The sequence below is a fragment of the Panthera leo genome, chromosome B2, assembly GCF_018350215.1.
Source record: "Panthera leo isolate Ple1 chromosome B2, P.leo_Ple1_pat1.1, whole genome shotgun sequence".
Taxonomy (NCBI): Eukaryota; Metazoa; Chordata; class Mammalia; order Carnivora; family Felidae; genus Panthera; species Panthera leo.
Genome location: NC_056683.1, coordinates 57,099,420 through 57,119,892, shown reverse-complemented (window position 1 = coordinate 57,119,892; position 20,473 = coordinate 57,099,420). Strand labels below are relative to the sequence as shown.

Sequence of the window (20,473 nt, the reverse complement as noted above, 5' to 3'; positions counted from 1 at the left end):
GAGTGAAAACATGGTATCTGCCCTTCTCTGACTGACGTACTTCACTTAGCATAATACCCTCCAGTTCCATCGGTGTTGTTACAAATGGCAAGATTTCATGCTTTCTCATTACCAAGAAATATTCCACTATATATGTATACCATATCTTTATCCATTCATCAGTTGATGGACATTTGGGTTCTTTCCATAATTTGGCTATCATTGATAGAGCTGTTATGAACATTGGGGTACATATGCCCCTATGAATCATCTCCTATATCCTTTGGATAAATTCCTAGGTCATAAAGTAATTCTATTTTTAATTTGTTGAGGAACCTCAACACTGGTTCCCAGAGTGGCTGCACCAGTTTGCATTCCTACCAATAGTGGAAGGGGGTTCCCCTTTCTCCAAATCCTCACCAACTTCTGTTGCTTCCTGAGTTGTTAATTTTTGCCATTCTGAGACGTGTGAGGTAGTATCTCAGTGTGGTTTTGATTTGTATTTCCCTGATGATGAGCATCTTTTCATGTATCTGTTGGCCATCTGGATGTCTTCTTTGGAAAAGTGTCTGTTCATGTCTTCTGCTCATTTCTTCACCAGATTACTTGTTTTTCTGGGGTTGAGTTTGGTAAGTCCTTCATAGATTTTGGATACTAAGGGTTCCAAAATTCTTAAGAAGGAATTACTGGGTATCAGAAATTTTCTACCTGACCTAATTAAAAAAGTCATTGGCTCCCTAGGGCCAAATTTTATCTCCTATTCTTCCCTAAATCCCATTAAAATGAGAATAAAGGAATAAAAGGTAAAAGCCCATAATAACAAAGAATAAAAGGAAGCCCAAAAGCTGATGAAAGATTTTAACACACTTCTGAAAGATGAAAAGAAACCTGAATAGATTAATGAAACAGAGCATGAAAAAGTTACAACCTAGAGCCAAAGGGAGCTGTAACTTAAGAGGGAACAACCCCACCCAACAAAGGGTATTGGCAGTGACCTGGGCTAGAAAATAAAAGAATTACCTTAAGGACTAACATACTAAGAGGTCAACCTCATCCCTTCCCCTGACTTCAATACTACCCAATAAGGCTTAAAGCCAAGCAATGAACTGCAAGCAAGAAAATCTTTTCTTAACCCTGAAGTGAAACCGAATGAACACCTAATGATAAAGTGCTTCTCATCCTGGTATTCAGAAGTTCCCCAAAATAACCGCAGGCTATCTAACGAATACTCACTTATCCCACAGCAAACCTGACATACATTTCCTATTCTCCCATTTTAAACATCAACAAACCAAAAATAATTAGACATTTGGAAAAAGCTTACAACACAGTAAGACCAAAATATACAAATAAAAAATTAATTCAGACTATAAAGAGACTCTCACTATAACCCTATAACAAACAGAATACTATTTAAAAATGGTATGAATAGGGGCACCCGGCTGGCTCAGTAGATAGAGCAGGCAACTCTTGTCTTGAGGGTGGAGTTCAAGCCCCACACTGGGTATAAAGCTTAATTTAAATAAATAAATAAATTAATTAATTAATTTAAAAATTAAAAATGGTATGAATGAACATAAGAGTTCTTAGAAACAGTAATACAATTGTCAAAATTAAATATTCAAAGAAATGGAAAATATGACAGTGACTCTCTAAAAAGACATAAAGCAAAAGATGGTAAATATTCAAGAAAGAGATGAAAAATGTGTCCTCTAGAAAGGGCAAAATCTGTCTACTAGGAGTTGCAGAGAAAACAGAAGAAAATTTCACAGAGCTGAAGGGATCACTCTCCAAACTGAAAACCCACCAAGGGCCCAGCAAAAATTAAAGATGAAACACCAAAAGATACAGAAAAGATTCTAAAGCAGGAGTGCAAGAATGGCCACCTAACAAAGCAAAAGTCTCATACAAGAATCAGGCAACCTAACCACAATACTAGATGCTAGAAGGCTAATAATGCCTTAAAATTTTAAGAAAGGTGGTATTCAAATAAAAGCAAATTATTACTCAAATATGGTATGACCAGAAACTGACCTAGGATGTCATTAAGAGGGAACAGATGAAATACAGAAAAGTAATAGCTCTAATAGCTCTACTCAAGGAGCGCAGTGAAGCTCAGGGATGACAGATGTTCAACAGGTCAAGAGAATGACAAGCCTAGACAGGAAAAGATAAGGACAGAGGGCTCTGGGATTTCCAGAAAAAAGGTAGATTGAATAGAACCAAATATCCCAGATCTTGAGAAAAGAAGCCCGTTATGAGAACACACATATGCAAGTTAAATTTTAAAAGATTCAGTAACCCAAAGAATAAAAACTGTTCTAGTCTTGATCCAAGGTTTGTATTTTAAGTGAAATATGCAATGGGCTTCAGAAATAATAATGAAATGAATTTTAAGTAATAGATAAAAGGAATAAACTGAAAGACATTACTTAGGGATATAATGATGAAGACATGATTAATTTTCAGATTTTAAATTAAGACAGAAAATTAAATGTTCAACGCGAAGTAAAATTAAAATATACTTGGCTTTATATTACATCAAGTTGAAGAGAGGAAAAGTCAAATGTAAAAAAAAAAAAAAAAAGTGTAAATTTCATATTCCCAGGGAACTATTACTCTATCTGATGAACCCTAAGTTCTTCCTTTTAGCCAATCAAACTGTACCTCTCTCTAACTGCTCCCTAATGGATCTAAGCTCTTTCCCATTATTCATAATATAGTCAAATTTCTTGGGGCACCTGGGTGGCTCAGTCGTTAAACATCCAACTCTTGATTTCAGCTCAGGTCATGACCTCACAGTTCATGGGATCGAGCCCTGTGCCAGGCTCTGCCCTGGCAGTGCACAGCCTGCTTGGGATTCTCTCTTCTCTCTCTCTGTTTCCACCCCCAAATAAATAAACATTAAAAAAAAAAAAAAAGTCAAATCTCTTGCCAATGTGACAAACTTTCAAGGATCTATGGCTATTATATCCTACTCTTTCCATCTTCCAGCATTTTCTCTCCTCCACTAAGGTTACATCTCTAATTCTACAAATTTTTGCCTCTCTTTTCTGTTAGCTCTCTTCTAAACATACTCATTTTCACCAAAATCACTCAAATTATAACTCAAAATGATATTTAATATTAACCATCACTTATGGAAATGTTTTATTCTTAAAGGCTCTGCATGTTCTTACAAGGATGATCAGTTACTCTAACAATTAACAGTATACAATCTGTCTTAGTATTTCATCACATTTGTATTACTACTTTGCTTACATGTATTGTATTTTCTTGTTCAAATGCCAATTCTCAAAAATAAGATAAACGGCACAAGAGGTTCACTGATTGTGACTTCTTGTGATGGCACAAGAGGTTAAAAAAAAAAAAAAAGCTACCACTCAGAATAATAAAAACAGTGAAAAAAGACCCCAGTGCAAATATGGAATGAATTTATATGTGTAGCTGGATCCACATTTCTAATTAATCTGAACAGTTTGCCACCCCCACAAATCAAGTATGAATAAGAAGAATAATAATTAAAATCTGAAAACAGGATTTTATTGGATCAAAGGTCCACTGTGTTTAGTTAAATGTAATGTCTGATTGAAAATGCTGTCCAAGAGAAGCATGAAGCCATAAAAACTTGTGAAAAGGGGCAGCTGGCTGACTCAGTCAGAGGGAGCATGCAACTCTTGATCTTGGGCTGTTGGGTTTGAATTCACGCTCTACACTGAGTGCTGAGATTACTTAAATAAATACTTTTTAAACATTTTTAAAAAGGGATGCCTGGGTGGCTCAGTCAGTTAAGCATCCGGTTTCAGCTCAGGTCATGATCTCACCGTTTCTTGAGTTCCAGCCCTGCACTGGGCTCTGTGCAGGCAGTGTGGAGCCTGCTTAGGATTCTCGGTCTCCCTCTCTCTCTCTGCCCCTCCCTGACTCGTGCTGTCTCTGTCACTCTCAAAATAAATCAAAATAAACTGAAAAAACAAAAAAAATTGTAAACACCTTTTAATAAATCTCAGTAATGCACTAAGACACCAATTTTTTCAGGACAAGTGTCAGGACAACACAATTTTTCTGATTTTACATAGATAAATTCTGCCTCTAATGGTGAAGATGCCCCAAAACTATGAGCTATGACCGAAGTTAAAACTTGTGTGCCAAAAAAGGGACCAAATCACACATTGCTAAGAGGCTTATAAAACCAGTCTTAACATGTATTACAATACTTTGCTGTGAGGAAAGCAGCACAAACTAAAATTCTTACTAAACAAAACTGCTTGAATGTCATTCATGACAGGAAAGTGACTATCACATATGCATGCTACTAGAAATTTTCCTTTACATTTGAAAAAAGTACTTAAATGCACAATATGAATCAATTTTTAGCAAATATGCAAGATACCAGTAAGATTTTAATGACTTTCTAAAATGTTTAATCTCCAAAAACCATGTACAGGAGGGGCTTCCTCTTATTTTAGTCAATGATCATTTTGTAAGCCATGACGTAGCCTGCAAAGAACACCTTGGTTTCACTGAAGAGCACAAGAGCTATGAGTAAGTACTATTTGAATAAAAGGTATTCTGCGTACCCACATATCTACAATATATGTCTTCCTGGTCTTAAATAAATCAAATTACAGCCACTAAACATTTCTTTTCAATATACCATATAAAGAAATGGTTAAATACAAGACTTCCTTCACATTTATGAATTAGAGCCATCCATGTAAAAGGGGAACATGTTTGTAAAAGGAGAGAAAAAATATTTCTCCTTGACACTATGTATTGCCAGTTTTTCAAAAACCATTTCAATGATTTTACATACATGGTATATATAAACAAGTGGTATATGTAAACAATATATTCAAGTGGTATATACAATATATTTGGTATCAACAACCTATTACTTGGGCAAATATTTTAATTTTAAGGATAACAAGATTTTTAAAGAATTCCGATAACTGTTGTGATTATCAAGATCAGACATTTCTCCAATACTTAATGATTTTCCTCACTGGAGTTAAAAAAAAAAAATTTACTGGGCAATCTAAAAACCATATGCAAATACTGCAATTATGTACATAAATACTTTGGTGTCCAAAGCATTCTAAAACAGACCAGAAATCTATTGGTGATCTCCCAACATGAAATGATCAGAATCCTAATTTTTTTGCCTCAAACAGAGCCCTAAAAGTAATCTTCAACATTTCTTTCCTATTTTTGTAATTTTTAAAGCTATTCTATGACTTCCGGATACAGATTAAATATATGCAAGCCATTCAACTATGTCAACAAAAAACTGGTCTTTAACAACTACAGCAAATCAACTTGGTTAAGCATAGTAGAGAACAAGACATAGCAGTTATTGGTTTGCTAGTTTTAGCACTGTCAAAACCAAAGTTACAAAATTACCACAATCTATAACTGTCATTGATGTGAGGAATAGTGACAGGGTCATTTCCCTGCTAAAGATCCAGTAAGACAATTAATAAAAGCATACAGACCCATGTACAAAACATCTGGATAAAAACTATATCCTTTTTATTTTATAACAAAAAGCTGAAGTGGTATGTGAATAGCTGAAACTTATAAAAATTATCCATATAAGGTTTTCACTAAATGGTTTATAATTTCTTCTTCCCAACTGTCTCTGAAATCTAAAATTATGTCAAAACAAACTTTTCAAAAATTTAAATGATGTCCATTTTGCTATCATTAGAAAATATATAGGCCTTTTACTCAACCAAATATCCCAAAGGGCAAATGGAACTCTGAAGCAATCAAGATAAATGCCCTACCTGACCGCATAAAGAAATCTAAACGATCCTAGACAGAAGAGCTTTATTACTTAAAATTTCCTCCACAAATTCCCTTACTATCTTAAGAACATATATACTACATACACATTAATAAAAACAGTTCCACTTCAGAGCCAAGGTAAATAATTATAACACACAAATTTAAAATAAATTTAGAAAATAATTCTACTTAAGTTCTTAAATAAAAAAGTTAAAGTTTATAAGATAACAGAATCACAAACAAGTATTAATTATACCTCAAAAAACTGTTAAGTACTTCAGTAGAGATGTTCTCAGTCTTCTATTAAGAAAAGAAATGTTCACCAAACTGAAGAGACTTTTCACAATAGAAAGTTTTCAGATCAATAAAAATCAATTCTTTAAAAAAGGGGGACAGCAAGTAGGAATACTGGTATTATAAAAGGGCTGAAATTTTATAAATAAAGAAGTCTAACAAGATGATACATTTGCTAATTTCAGAACCAATTAACATCCTAAAGAGTAACCATATTTCCAGTAATAAGCACATAAGTATTCAATAAATGTTTTTCCTGAATTTAGACTGAGATGTGCGACTCTGTATACAACCAAGAACTGTCAAAAGCACTTGACAATAAAGATAATTAGGTACACTGTACTGACACAGGAACCAAAGTAAAAAACTTGAACAGTGCATACATAAAACAGAATTTTAAAAGGCTTAAAACATTTAAAATACAACAAAAACAATGTAAACCTACGCAATAACACAACACCAGGTATGTAATTCAGAGATATACCATTAGCAAACAACTCAAAAGACCTCAGTATTAAAGAGCTGTTAAAATGAAGATTCCTAGTAGGCAAAATGTTGAGGTCTTCAAGCAGAGTAATCTGAAAAATTTATGGATGAATAGCAGGCCAGCCTAATATAAATTTAAATATTGTTATATTAAAATATTAGGCAGAAAATATTAAAACGAAACAAAAATTATTCTGAAAAATCGTAGTGCAGAAGTCTAGACTCATTGAAAGGCAGATCAACACCACATAAACCTGTGAACTACTCTATGGAACAGTGATGGGAAGCCTAAATTCTCCAGTGAAGCTGATTTTCCTTTAGTTAATTTTAGCTTACAGAATAGCTAGCTAATTGCCCCAAAGTCTGCTGTAATATTTGCTTTGCTTTATAAAAGAAAACCTACATATTTTCCCACATATTAATGTATCTCAGATAATTTCATATTAAGAATTTGTTTAGCTTTACAGAAAGTTGCTATCCTTAATCTTCCAGTTACTTCAACTACAGAACCTAGATCAGTGCTATCCAATAGAAATATAATGCAAGCCACATATGTAATTTTAAATTTTCAAGTAGCCACTTTTAAAAAAAGGTAAAAAGAGATGAAATTAATTTTAACCATATATTTTATTTTACTCAAAGTATACAAAATATCATAAATGTAATCAACATTAAAAAACTCCAATGGGGCACCTGGGTAGCTCAGTTGGTTAAGCATCCAACTCTTGATTTCGGCTCAGATTATCATCTCACAGTTTGTGAGACTGAGCCTTGCATAGGGCTCTGTGTTGTCAGCACAGAGATTCCCGCTCTCCCTCTCCCTCTGCCCCTCCCCCGCTCTCTCTCTCTTCAAAAATAAACATTAAAAAAACAGAACAAAACAAAAAAACCCTCTGACAAAATATATTTGATATTCTTTTTTCATATTAAGTCTTTAAAATGTAATGTGCAGGAGGTACTTTGGTGGCTGAAGTCAGTTAAGCATCTGACTCTTGATCTCAGCTCAGATCTTAACTTCAGGGTCCTGAGTTCAAGTCCCACAGTGGGCTCTGCACTGGGCATGGAGCCTACTTAAACAAACAAATCTAATGTGCACTTCACAGCACATCTCAGTTAGGACTGCACTCCTCTAAAGTGATTTAACAGTTTTATGTGGCTAGTAGTTACTATGCTGGACAGCACAGGTCTAGAGTTCTTTCTCTGGTTTTGAGATACATGTACAAAATACCAAAATATCTGAAATGAAAGTATACAATATATTAAATATGAAGGTCTGGGAGGGGTACTGAGAAAGGTCAATTCAGCACTTCCCCTTGACTCCAGCAGGCCTATAGTGACATAATGTTCCAATTTGCTAAGCAATCCCTATATACTAGAGAGAGTCCCAACTTATACTTTTTGTCATAATGTAACAAACAGCACCGCTGTAATTCTCAAAAAGTGTCCCCCTTTGGATAATAAATTATATGGTCACCCTATCCATATCCATAATATCCTCAAAGATAATTCCACACTCCTTGGAAGAAAATTTAAAGTCTAATTCTGATGTCTAGAACAGCAGCTCTAAATTGAAAGTAAAGAATCCTAAATTCACTACCCTCACCAAAAAAACAAAAAAACAAAAAACAAAAAAACAAAAAAAAGAAAAAGAAAAAAAAGAAAAAGAATAAAAAAGATGCTGCTGAAAATTCTTTTTATTTTAAATTGCAGACTAAAAAAAAAAAAAAAAAAGTAAGAATTACCTGTTGAACAAGGCATCTGGAAATTGGGATCATTGCTATCCAAAACAGGCAAACAGAACTGGTTACTTGCAGATCCTAGCATAGGATCCTTATCGCTGAGCATGTTCTTCAGCGAGTCCTCTAAGACATTTTGACTTGTACTAAAATCCTCACAGACTTCATTCTCCAGGTTGGATCCTAGAAATAGGGCATCATCTAAGTGTTCAGTAGGAATTAAATGATTAAATGTATCAACTATATCCATGAAGACTTCTGTGTGTCTTTCAGCCCTATAGAAAGACAAAAAAAATACCATAAGAAATAAAGCTATCAATTGATAATCACCTAAAACCAAATTATTTTAATAGTTTTGAGTCTAAGAACACACTTAGGTATTTCTGAATTGTTTTTAAAAAAAAACCCTCACTGTTGTTAGAATAAACATTTGGACATGTAGAACGAATCTTTACTAAATAATGTTTCTTCATTATACATGTAGAATATCATTTTACCAGAAATCCTATTAAATGTTTACTCAGTTTATTATTTTGAGGGAAAAACTATGTATATAATTCATTAATTTGATACAATTGAAAGAATGACATGGCTTAAACCATAAAAACCGTGTGTTTTTAACCATAATCTGTTCATAAATTAAGAATAAAACACTGCTTTCACAATAAGACCACATAAAAGAGCCAAAATCAAATCATATTTGTCCCATACCTATTAAGACGGTAAAATAGCCTTGTGTCATTTACAAAGCATTTAAATCATTTAAAGAAAGGTAATACAGAGAGAAAAAGGTCGTTTGTAGGGGTCGAGGGGGAAATGAAAAGACACTATTAATTAAACCCAACAAATCAAAACTCAAAAAAATACACACATACACAGGCAGAGACATGCACATACACACATTTTAGTGGGGGGACTCCTTTTAGGATAAAATGGGATAAATGACAAGAAAACAATATATCAGAGATTTAAATTTATTTTAGTGAGTTATGTGAGGTACATACAGATGTCAAGCTAGTCTCCTACTATATATACTACACACTGCTCAGAAAGATCATCTCATGCCCTGAAGAGCCTCAATTAATCAAAAGTTGAATTATGAAAATAAGACTGGTTTCAGAAAAAACGGAACCAATGTATTTTGGAAGGTGGGAGAGGAAGGGCATCAGCAAAAACATCTAATAATACTCAGTTAGCTAGAAATTCAACTAACCCAGAACATCTTGGGTTCCAAAATTCCAAGATTTTTTAGATCGGCTCCAAATCTACCAAAATTTCCTCAAACTGTCCTTGATTCTTTCCCCTATAAAAATGAAGGAAGAGGAAGTTCAAAGATATTTGACAATTTACTGGGTATATATCATATGCTGCCAACCATTTCACCCATATTTAGCCCATTTATGCCCAATCATAATAATAGACTCTACATAGAAAATACGTTTAAATAACTGGGGCGCCTGGGTGACTCAATCAGTTGAGCCTCTGACTTCGGCTCAAGTCATGATCTCACAGTTTTCGAGTCCCGCATTGGGCTCACTTTTATCAGCATGAAGCCCGCTTTGGAACCTCTCGGTCTGCCCCTCCCCCCACTCGTTCTCATTCTCTCTCTCTCTAAAATAAATGAACACTTAACAAATAATTTTTTACAAGACAATTCATTTAAATAATGTAAATATTGGGGCACCTGGGTGGCTCAGTCGGTTGAGCATCTGACTTCAGCTCAGATCATGATCTCATAGCTCGTGAGTTCGAGCCCCACATCGGGCTCTGTGCTGCCAGCTCAGAGCCTGGAGCCTGCTTTGGATTCTGTGTCTGCCTCTCTCTCTCTGCCCTCCCCCACTCACTCTCTCTCTCTCTCTCTAAAATAAACATTAAAAATAATAATAATAATAAAATAATATTATAATAAAAATAATAAAAGTAAACAAATAAATAATGTAAATATCTCCCCACCCCAAACCATAAAACAGCCAAGATTCAAACCTAGGTTCCTAGGCTCCACAGCCTATAGCCATACCTCTTCCTCTTTCACACTAAGCTCCCAAACTAGAAATTGACTAGATTTGACTCATTAAAGGCTCTTCTTTAAAAATAATTTTCTAACAAACCGGTAGTTACCTGGGTCCTTGGATAACAGAAGGATACACTGCAAAGGGACAGGAAGATACTTTGGGGAATGATAAAAATTTCCTAAATCATGAATGTATACATCCACTGGAATTCATCAATCTGTTCATTTTAAGTAGAAAGTTTATTGTAACTCAATTTAAAATCCTAAAAAAAAATGAAAGAAAATTTCCTCATTCTCACAAAAGTTAATCCCCTTCTAAATGAAGGATTTCAGTATCTCTTATCAAATTTTGGAATTTTACGTATATTAAAATATTAATAGGGGCGCCTGGGTGGCTCAGTCAGTTAAGCATCCAGCTTTGGCTCAGATTATGATCTCAGATTATGATCTCGTGGCTCGTGAGTTCCAGCTCCACATGGGGCTCTGTGCTAACAGCTCAGAGCCTGGAGCCTGCTTTGGGGTCTGTGTCTCCCTTTCTCTCTACCCCTCCCCCACTCACACTCTCTCTTTCTCTCTCTCTCTCAAAAATAAAACATTTTTTAAAATTAATTAATTAATATTCATAAAACACTAAAATGTTAATGATTTGATTGACATGCTGGCTATTTTATATGCATTCTCTAACTGTAACATTAAAAGAAAATTACAGCTCACAATGCTGATGAAAACTCAGGAAAACTTTTAATTCTCTAATACTACCTGATCTCAGTACCTAAAAAAGGCTCAATTATATCACCAATACTTCCACTAATATGTTTTTAGGTTCCAAAAAATTTTAGTATAATAAATTTCTGGTATTTAATTTACAAAAATGTTATTAAATGCTTACAAATTACGTAGCTAAAACTACTGACAAATTAGTTTATCTACATATGATGGAATCCAAAGCCACAGGTCAAGACTACCTACATCCTTTTCAAAGTTGCATCCCACTTAGTAATCTTTTTTTCTCAGATGAATCAAAAAGAAAAAAAGGTTAATTCCAGCTCTAAAAGCAAATAGTAAACTTTCCTTCTAAAAAAAGTATGCTGAATCTACTGAAAAATGCACTCATTCCCATAGCAACACGAGTCTGATAAATTCTACAAACTTCACCTGAAGTCCATCTTTCTGTTACTACTGGTTGTGTGATTTCAAGTGATGGAGACATTAAGAACATTCAAAATTATGATCATATAGCTCAAAATCACAAAGCTATATGGAAGACCAACCCATTCTAAATATTCATTCACATTATTTAATAACATTCACAATATTTAGTAAATAGTGATCTAAATAAGCAGTATGTTTTTTTCAATAGCACTATTAGTGAACCATCCCAAAACTCCTTTACAAAAAGTACTTTAAGAGCTTGTGACATATTTTTTTATCTCGAAGGTAGACAATAGTCTTTAAAGACAAATTTTAAAAAATATAAAAAGCAAAACATTGTGTAAATAAGATGGGTGAACCAAACTTTCCACTACAGCTTTTTGGCCAAACTGGTATGACTTGTAAAGTGTGTTTTATCTGAATTTAAATAAGCACATCAGGGAAAAGGCTTCCATAGTCAAATATTGAAAAGGACTAGCATAACAAAATTACATTTATTTAATAATACTTTTAACTCATTCAACACATGTTTACTAAGCAGTTACCATTGAAACATCTTAATGCCAACAAGACCAGGATTCTTCCAACACAGAATAGGCTATAAAATTAGGGACCCAAAGAAGACAATTTCTACAGGAGACATCACAAGACCAGTTTTCTTGTAAATCTATTATAAATTAGTAAGACTGACTTTTCATAAGCAGTACTAAGTGGTTCTTGGGGCAATTCCAAGGAAAAATTCCAAAAATGATAGTATACAGCCATCTCACAAGACTACCTTGAAAGTAATATTTAATGGAAGCATAAAGCAATTCATTTTAAAAGATCAGTTTCAGATATCAAGTTCTCAGTATCAAAAATAAAATGATAAAATTTTCCATGCTAAATTGGAAAACAAACGTTAAGTCAACTGCAGAAATATTAACTCAATTAACATGAACACACTTATCTACTAAATGCAATGTGGTAAACTGGGTTGGATCATGAAACAGAAAAAGGACAGTAAAAGAAAAACCAGTAAAATCAGAATAAAGTCTGCAAGTTAGTTAATAGCAATGTACCAATGTTAATCTCTAGTTCTAATAAAGGCACTAGCATTATGTCAGATGTAACAATCAGGAAACTGGATGAAGGAATACAGAAACTCTATACAATGTCTGCAATTTTTCTATAAGTCTGAAGTTATTATAAAAATAAGTCTTTTTAAAAACATGAACACTAATCTAAAATTACTCTAAAATTAGAGGAGGCACCTGGTTGGCTCAGTCAGAAGAACACACAACTCTTGATCTAGGCGCCGTGAATTTGATCCCCACATTGCGTGTACAAATTAAATAAATAAATAAATAAATAAGTAAACTTAAAAAAAAAAAAAAAGAATTTTGAAAAGTATATTTAAAAATAATAATAGGTGCGCCTAGGTGGCTCAGTAGGTTAAGCATCTGACTTTAGCTCAGGTCATGATCTCACAGTTCCTGAGTTCAAGCCCCGCATCAGGCTCTGGGCTGATGGCTCAGGTCCTGGAGCCTGCTTCGGATTCTGTGTCTCGCTCTCTCTCTGCTCCTCCCCAACTCGTGCTCTGTCTCTCTCTCTCTCTCTCTCTCTCTCTCTCTCAAAGATAAACATTAAAAGAAATAATAAAAATAAAAATAAAAATAAAATTAGAGGAGATACCTAGTAATGTAGATAGACAAAGAAGATCTTTAAAATCTTCAAAAAAATAAATAAAAATAAAACAACAAGTCCATCTACAGTGTATGTTAAATGGATAATGATATGTACATATTCAATTAAATCGATACTAATAATTTGGGTATATATTGAAACCAGGAATTAGTTCTTAGATCACAGTAATGTCTCATGTTTCCAGACCATAAAATATCTCCAGCTAAGTCAGAGAACTGGGTAATCTACTTAATTCAAAATTACTCATTTATTCACATATTTATTAAGCATCTACTTATAAAGTATTATTATAGGTACCAGTGAAACAAGTACCATTCAAATCCAAGGAACTCACAATATAAGAGTATAGACATATAAACAACATGTAAACATCACAACAAAATAGGACAGTGTCATAATAAGGACTGCAAACAGTTATTACAGAGGAAGGTGAAACTCATGAGGCCAAGAATATCTAAGCAAGTGATGTATGAGCTGGATCCTAAAGATCCAGAAGATACTCCAGGCAAAGGGAAGAACAGCATGTGCTAATCATGAATGACAGAGTCTGGTCCTAACAGACCATTTAGAAAGACTCAGAATACAATTAAAAAATAAGTATTACTACCAACATTCTGAATAAAATGAGTTTGAAGATATGTCCCGCTTTAAAATACTTTATCTGTAACTCTCAAAAATTATACTGCAAACAAATTTAGTTTACACTGATAAAATCAGCATGTATTCTGTTTCATGGAATGGAAAGCAAAAAAGATTTAGAAAACACCAACAGCAAAAAAGAAAAAAAAGTTATATTTCTACAAAATCCCCTTTTAATTAAGAATACATTGAAACTATCTCAACTTTTCAGAAGCATCTTCAAAGTAAAACTATGTTTTATCATGTCATCTCCTTTAAAAAAAATAGATATAAACCTAACAATAAATCATTAAAGCTACCAAAGACCCTAACAGTTTATACTATGAAGAAGCTCTGTCTCATGCAGTCTGTATTCACATATATGTGTATGGGGGTGGCATGGGGGGAGTTACAAATATATTCAGGAGATTGTAAAATCTATGACAAAAAATTAAACAGGGTAATAGTGATGGGGAGAGGAAGAGTGTTTCTATGTACAATGGTAAATGAACATGTAAGCCAAAACCTGAAAAGAGGGAGTGATCCATGCACAAATGAGGAAATGCAATCCAGGCAAAGACCTAAATGCAAAGGCCCTGGGAATGGAAGCTTGGTGCCTTATAGCCCCTATCCTATAGTCTAAATTAAGCTGTCAATTCATCAGGCTTGCTTACCGTGAACATATTTCTAATAGGCACTAGTAGTAGAAAAATAAAAGTACCACTACTAATAGTGACTAAAAACCTAAAACGATGTGCTCTAATTTCACACCAGGCAATGGTCTACATGCTTTACATCAGTAATTCTCAATCAGAGGTGAGTATGTCCCTCCAGAGGACATTTGGCCATATATGGAGACATTTCTGGTCATCACAAAAGGAGGGCAGGCTACTGGCATCCAGTAAATATACTACCATACACAAGGAAAGCCCCACAACAAAGAATTATCCAGCCAGAAAACTGCTAAGGTTAAGAAACCCTGCCCTACATTTATTAATTTAATCCTCACAACAATGCTATATTATAATTCAGTAAACAAAGAAAGAAGAAGAAACGAAGGGAGGGAAGAATTGGGATCAAAGAGATTAAATTACTTGCTATAGTAAGTGGTGGAGCTGAAATTTGAACCCAGAAAATTTCCTTCAAGAATCAATGCACTTACCACTACACTATATTATCTATTTATAAAGCAAAATGCATTGAGTATTTATTATGTGCCAGGCACAGTGTAAACTTAATGTATGCATGATGTCACTTAATCTTCACAACCATACAATTAGGCAGGTACCATTATTATTTCAAGTTATAAGAGTGGGGCTAAAGCTTAGCAAAGTTACACCCAGTATTATAGAATAAATAAGTGACACAGCTGGGACTCAATTCTGCTCTGACACAAAGGTCAGTTCTTAACCACCATAATATGAAAACATTAAAGATGAGTAACAGGTTATCTTTCCAGGATAGAGAAAAGGAAAATCACTAAATGGTTAAACAATGTAGTACAACACAATTCTAGAAAGTACAATTCTATAGAGCAATGCAACCTAATCAACTGCTCTAAACACACTTCAAATTCTACTCCAGTTGCATTGGTTAGAATCTATAAGAAAAAGCAAAGCTCGAAACTTTTCTAAATCAGGTAAAAGAACAGGTAAGATTCCAAGGTGTCTGCCATACTAAGACTAAAGCTGACCTAAGAATCCAGAAAAAGAACTATCAAGTACAAGCTGAATCTGGCAAAAGCAGAATTACACTAGCCAACTGCACTAACTCCAAAGTTTACAACCATATCCTACTGATATTAGCAGTTTGGACTGACCATACAACCAGTGGAAGTAGCTCATCATTAAAACTATGGAGTAGGTCCTAACAGTACAAGCTAACATGTACTTTTAGCATGCACTATGTTTCAGGCCCTATGCTAAGTGTATTGTATGCCTTATCTCATTAGTTCCTCCCAACAACCCTGCGAGGAAGGTGCAATTACTCTATCTATTTTACAGACAAGCAAATTGAGGCCCAGACCATTATGTAATGTTCCCCAAACTGAAACCCAAGCAGCGTGATTACTGAATCCGCACATTTATACTATACTATATGCACTCTTCTTGTGTAACACATACTAATTTTTATGTTCTTAATAATTAATAAAATCTTAAAAATACTAAAAAGAAAGTGGCCTACCCTTCTTCCAAAATAAGTTAGAAAATACACACTTAGCCACTCCCTACACATAAAAAACACAATGGCTATCCTCAGTGTGTATAAACATCATTTTGGAAGTTATCGACTACAAACTCTGCAATTTATTTTCACAGTCTACAATTTTAGAATGTTTTCACATGGCCAACTCGCACAAATTATGAATGAACCAAAAAAACATTAAGTTTAGCCTTTCTGTACAATCTACTATGCCATTCAAAACGTCATCTAATAAAGTTAGATCATGCTAAAACTAATTAAAACTTCTGGATAGCATTTTGAAATTTTTATTAAACTATTTCTCTTCATTCTTTCTCTTCACTGTACAACTGATCATAAAAATGAAAATTCCCTGACCATTAAAAAATGATCTAAAGGCACCTGGGTAGCTCAGTTGGTTAAACGTTTCAGCTTCAGCTCAGGTCATAATCTTGTAGTTCTTGAGTTCAAGCCCCGCATTAGGCTCTGTGCTGACAGCTCAGAGCCTGGAACCTGCTTCAGATTCTGTGTCTCCCTCTCTCTGCCCCTTCCCCATGCATGCTTGCACTCCCTCTCTCAAAAATAAACATTAAAAAAAATTGTTTTAATGATATAAATTAACACACAATGCATAGGAGTGAGTGTCCGGTCTACACATTTGGCAATTTCTCACACAATGCCTTTTGTAATTCTTGAAATATCATCTTTTTACTTTAATATAATGATTTAACATCTTGAGTCTTTGAATCTTGTTTCTCAACCTAGACAATGTTTCTTGAGCGTAAAAACAGCCCCTGGGTCTCACATATTTTGAATCAAACCAATACCCTCAATACCTTTTCCCAGTATTCAAAGAGCAGCAAATAAAAGGGAGTATCTTTCTCAAACATGCAACTATACTGTAAGTGTCTAACAATTTGCCAAGTCATATTTGTAGTTAAAAAATAAAATGTCTATCCTTCTGAAAACATACTCCAGGATTCTCGGAGGTGCTCCAAGAAAAAATAAGAGAAATAGAGCCCAAGATGTACTGCTCCACAAAAGAAAGAAATCCAACAGCCCTCATCAGAAAGATTTCCTGAAATGTGGATGAAAGAAAATAGAAATCTGCACTCCAAGAACCCTAATAGTTCCTGACACTGTGAAGTAGTTATGGGTAATCCACAAACCTGAGATACTGATCAATGAAGCTCATTATCTCATTAAAGAGGAGAAAAGACCTTATCTCCAGACAAAAATTATTAAGTAAAAAGGATTTCATGAGCTATGTGTCAAAAACAAAAAAAGTGCACATTTAAGAAAGCAAAATGTATTAAAAAGGCAATGCCATATTACCAAGGAAGATAACCATTATGTTTCAGTACTTAAAAAAAAAAAAAAAAAAAAAAAGAATTGTATGCATAATTAACATTCACCAGTTTTTTCCAAGTATAATACATATTATGTGAAAATCTAAACTCAGGATAATTTTGCAGTAATCCAACTGTCACCTTGTTGCCTTCCAACTTTTAACAACAGAGTTTTATTAATAAGCTATTACATAAATCAAAGATTATCAACCTTTCTTAACTAATTCCAATCTGAATACAATTTAAATTTTAATACTATGGTTTTAAACGATTTGAACATAGAGACAACTTTCTTTCCACTTTTCTATCCTGAAATTTGCATTTAATTAATGCTAACTTTCACCTACATTTACAGACTGCTTCTCTTAGATTTGACTTATTTGAACATGCAACAGATGAGTATACCAAAGGATCAACTAAAGTTATGTGAAGTCCATCCCAACAGCATAGAATGCATAACTAACACAATGTGACAGACAAGGAAGTCCACTGCCCTGCCCGAAGGATGCAAAAGCAGTATATCACGTTTTCATGTTCTTCAATAAACGGACCTATAAAGCATGCAAGGAACAAGGGAAAACTGGTCCCATCAACTAACTCTTGTTATCCTTTTGACAAATTAACAGTACAGCTATCAAATAAAGCTTAAAATCTATGGTTGTAATTCTGCATACTTAAAAAGCAGCCCAGTTCAGTTGAGAAGTCTTTCTGTTACTAATTGAACTGTGTATGGCTCAATCAGACCAATAATAGCTCCTAAGTCCTCTCTGAAATTATGTTACTATCATGGGGAAATGGAGTATGTATTTTAAAATAGTAATGGGTATAATGATGATGGAGGAAAAATTCATTATCGTAATATAGGGCAAATAAACAGAAAAACTGGACAGAAAATAATAGTAATAAAAAGGTCGAGTGGTAGCAAAAACTACTATTCGGAATAATCTTTATACAACACCTCTTGAGCTCTGGAATGAGGATACAAATTCAAAAACAGAAGAATCCTGCAAAGACTTCTTGGTTCTTTTGACTCGTGTCTCTTTACCACAAACACATCTAAAAACATTTTCACAATCCCAAACACTTCATTCAAGAATCCAAAAATGGTAGGAAATGAATGAGTAAAGAAGGCGTAGTTTTGCAAGATCTCAAACAACCAGTTTTGTAAAAAGGAAAACAAAAATCGACCCCCAAATCGTAACTAAGTAGAACAATGTACTAAGTACTCCCTAAATAGTTTACTGTATCTTTTTTTTTTTTTTTTTGGCTTAAAATAAGGTAGTATTTGGGAAAGGCTCAATAACCAATGTCTCATTTCAAATTAAGTATTTCTACATGTAATGAAGATTAGTAAAGGTAGATATCAAAGTGCTGTTACCACTTACATTAATGATTATCCATGATCATAATCTGCAAATGATTCCTGAATAGCACCAATAATCATGCATTCAAACTACCTCGAATCATAGTCTCTAGAAAATGGCATTTAAAAATCCAAAGATGGGAAAAGGTCATCGGACCCGGCAACACATTGCTGGGGGAAAGAAGGGTGAAACAGGGCTATGCGCGGTACTAACATTCTCTCTCTTTCTCCCTCCTCCCTGCCCCCCTCCCCGTGTCAGGTGATCAGTTATTTAGCACCATTAACACGCACGAATCGACAAGTGGTTCATTAAATTACTCATATTATTCCGAAAGCCACATTCTAGGCTTCCTTTTTCAAACTAAGCAAAAGGAGTCGACAGTTTGGGTCCCGAGCACAAAAGCGCGCGGTAGCAGGAGGATGGATAGAGCGCCAACTCCCCCCTCTCCAAAAGCTGGGACAGGGTTCGGCCTCGCGGCAGGGCCCAAAGCTCGATGCCGAGCTCGCTCCCTTGGAGGGAAGAGGTACGAAGGGCCAGGTCCGGGGGCCTGCGGGCCGGGCCTTCCTGGCAGCGCCCGCGGTGCCTCCGGGCCTGCGCGCCCGCGCGACGGCGGCAGTGGGGCACACTCACCGCGGAAGGCCCGGGAGCAGAAGCCGGGGAGAGGCCGCGGTCCAGACCCTCCGCCTGGCCACCTCGCCGCCGCGGCTCCCTCCCACCCCGCGATCCAAACGGTCCGGGGAGACAGAGGCACGGCCCGGGCAGGCCGGGGACGTTGCGCAAGAGGCCGGAGAGGTTTCCCGGCTGCGCGGGAGAAAGGCGCGGAGTGTCCGCCGCGGGAGGGGCGGGGAGGCCCGCGGAGGCGCTGTGCGTGTGGAAAGGGATGGGGGAGGGGAGAATTGCCCGTCTCCCTGGCCGCGGCCAGAGCCGCAACTCACCCAGCTCCGCCAGACGAGCGCTACCACTGGCAGCAAGAGGAAGATGGTGGCCGCTGCCGCCGCCGCCGCCGCCGAGGAGGAGGGGGCCCGGTGGGTGCCGAGGAGAGGGGGTACGCGCAGGACGTCGGCGTCGCTGCCACAGCCTCTTTTGCTCACAGGGCCGAGCGGCTGCTGCTGACGACACTAGCCTGGCTTCCGCGCCGCCCTTTTTATCCTCGTAGCAGCCGCCGCCGCCCAGGGCCCGAGGGTCGCTCGCCTCGTGGGGACCGTGCGGCGGCGCGAGACCCCGCAGCCATCGGCGTGCGGCGGCGGCGCGGGGGCAGGAGCCGGGCCGCGTCACGTGACCCCACTGTTTACCGTTCCGGGGGCCGCGGCCTGCACGCTGCGCCTGCGCAATGTGGGCTCTCCAGTGCCGCGCCTCCGCGGGGCCCGGGCTGTAGCACTCGGCTGCGCTTCCGCGCCGCTCCCAGTCTTGTCAGGGCGCGGCACGCCTGAGGGCCTTGAGCTATTACCTCGCTCGCGGGGTGAGGCACAGATAGATTTTTCTCGATTGTAATGAGCACTAAGGCTTCATAGTGCAATATTGATAGTCAAATCTGCCCCCCCCCATACGTTTCATTAATTGGGTGTGCTTTCAAGAATGGTAGGCTGCAGGGGAGTACATGAGCCCCTTGCCCAAGAATCCCGGCTGGCTATACACAACAGCCCCATCATTAACCACCTCCGTTCTCGCCTTTTCTGTAAATAGATGGTCTTTTTCAGGACTCAAGTTGCCTACAAGAATCATTCCTGGTCAAAGTCAACAGATTCCAAAATATGGCAAGAGGATCCTCTGAAGGGTTCCCTAGACCTTTCAGAGGAGCGTCAATTCTTTAACAAATTTTCTTCATCTCCT

The 20,473-nt window shown here is 36.4% G+C and overlaps 1 protein-coding gene across 7 annotated transcripts in view; it reads right to left on the bottom strand.

Moving 5' to 3' along the window:
- Positions 1-19,888, bottom strand: part of PHF3 (PHD finger protein 3) — an 84,127-nt gene extending 64,239 nt beyond the window's left edge. The window contains exons 1-3 of one of the 7 annotated variants that reach the window (XM_042939116.1): positions 10,401-10,687; positions 9,496-9,585; positions 8,289-8,557 (exon numbers count right to left, since the gene is read on the bottom strand). In XM_042939116.1, coding sequence (XP_042795050.1) covers positions 8,289-8,532 — 244 coding nt within the window. In that variant the 5' untranslated portion in view covers positions 8,533-8,557; positions 9,496-9,585; positions 10,401-10,687. Of the gene's footprint in view, positions 1-8,288; positions 8,558-9,495; positions 9,586-10,400; positions 10,688-19,578 lie in introns of those variants that run through there. The other 6 variants (XM_042939119.1, XM_042939117.1, XM_042939121.1 and 3 more) reach the window with 6 other exon arrangements.
- Between the last annotated feature and the right edge of the window lie 585 nt (positions 19,889-20,473).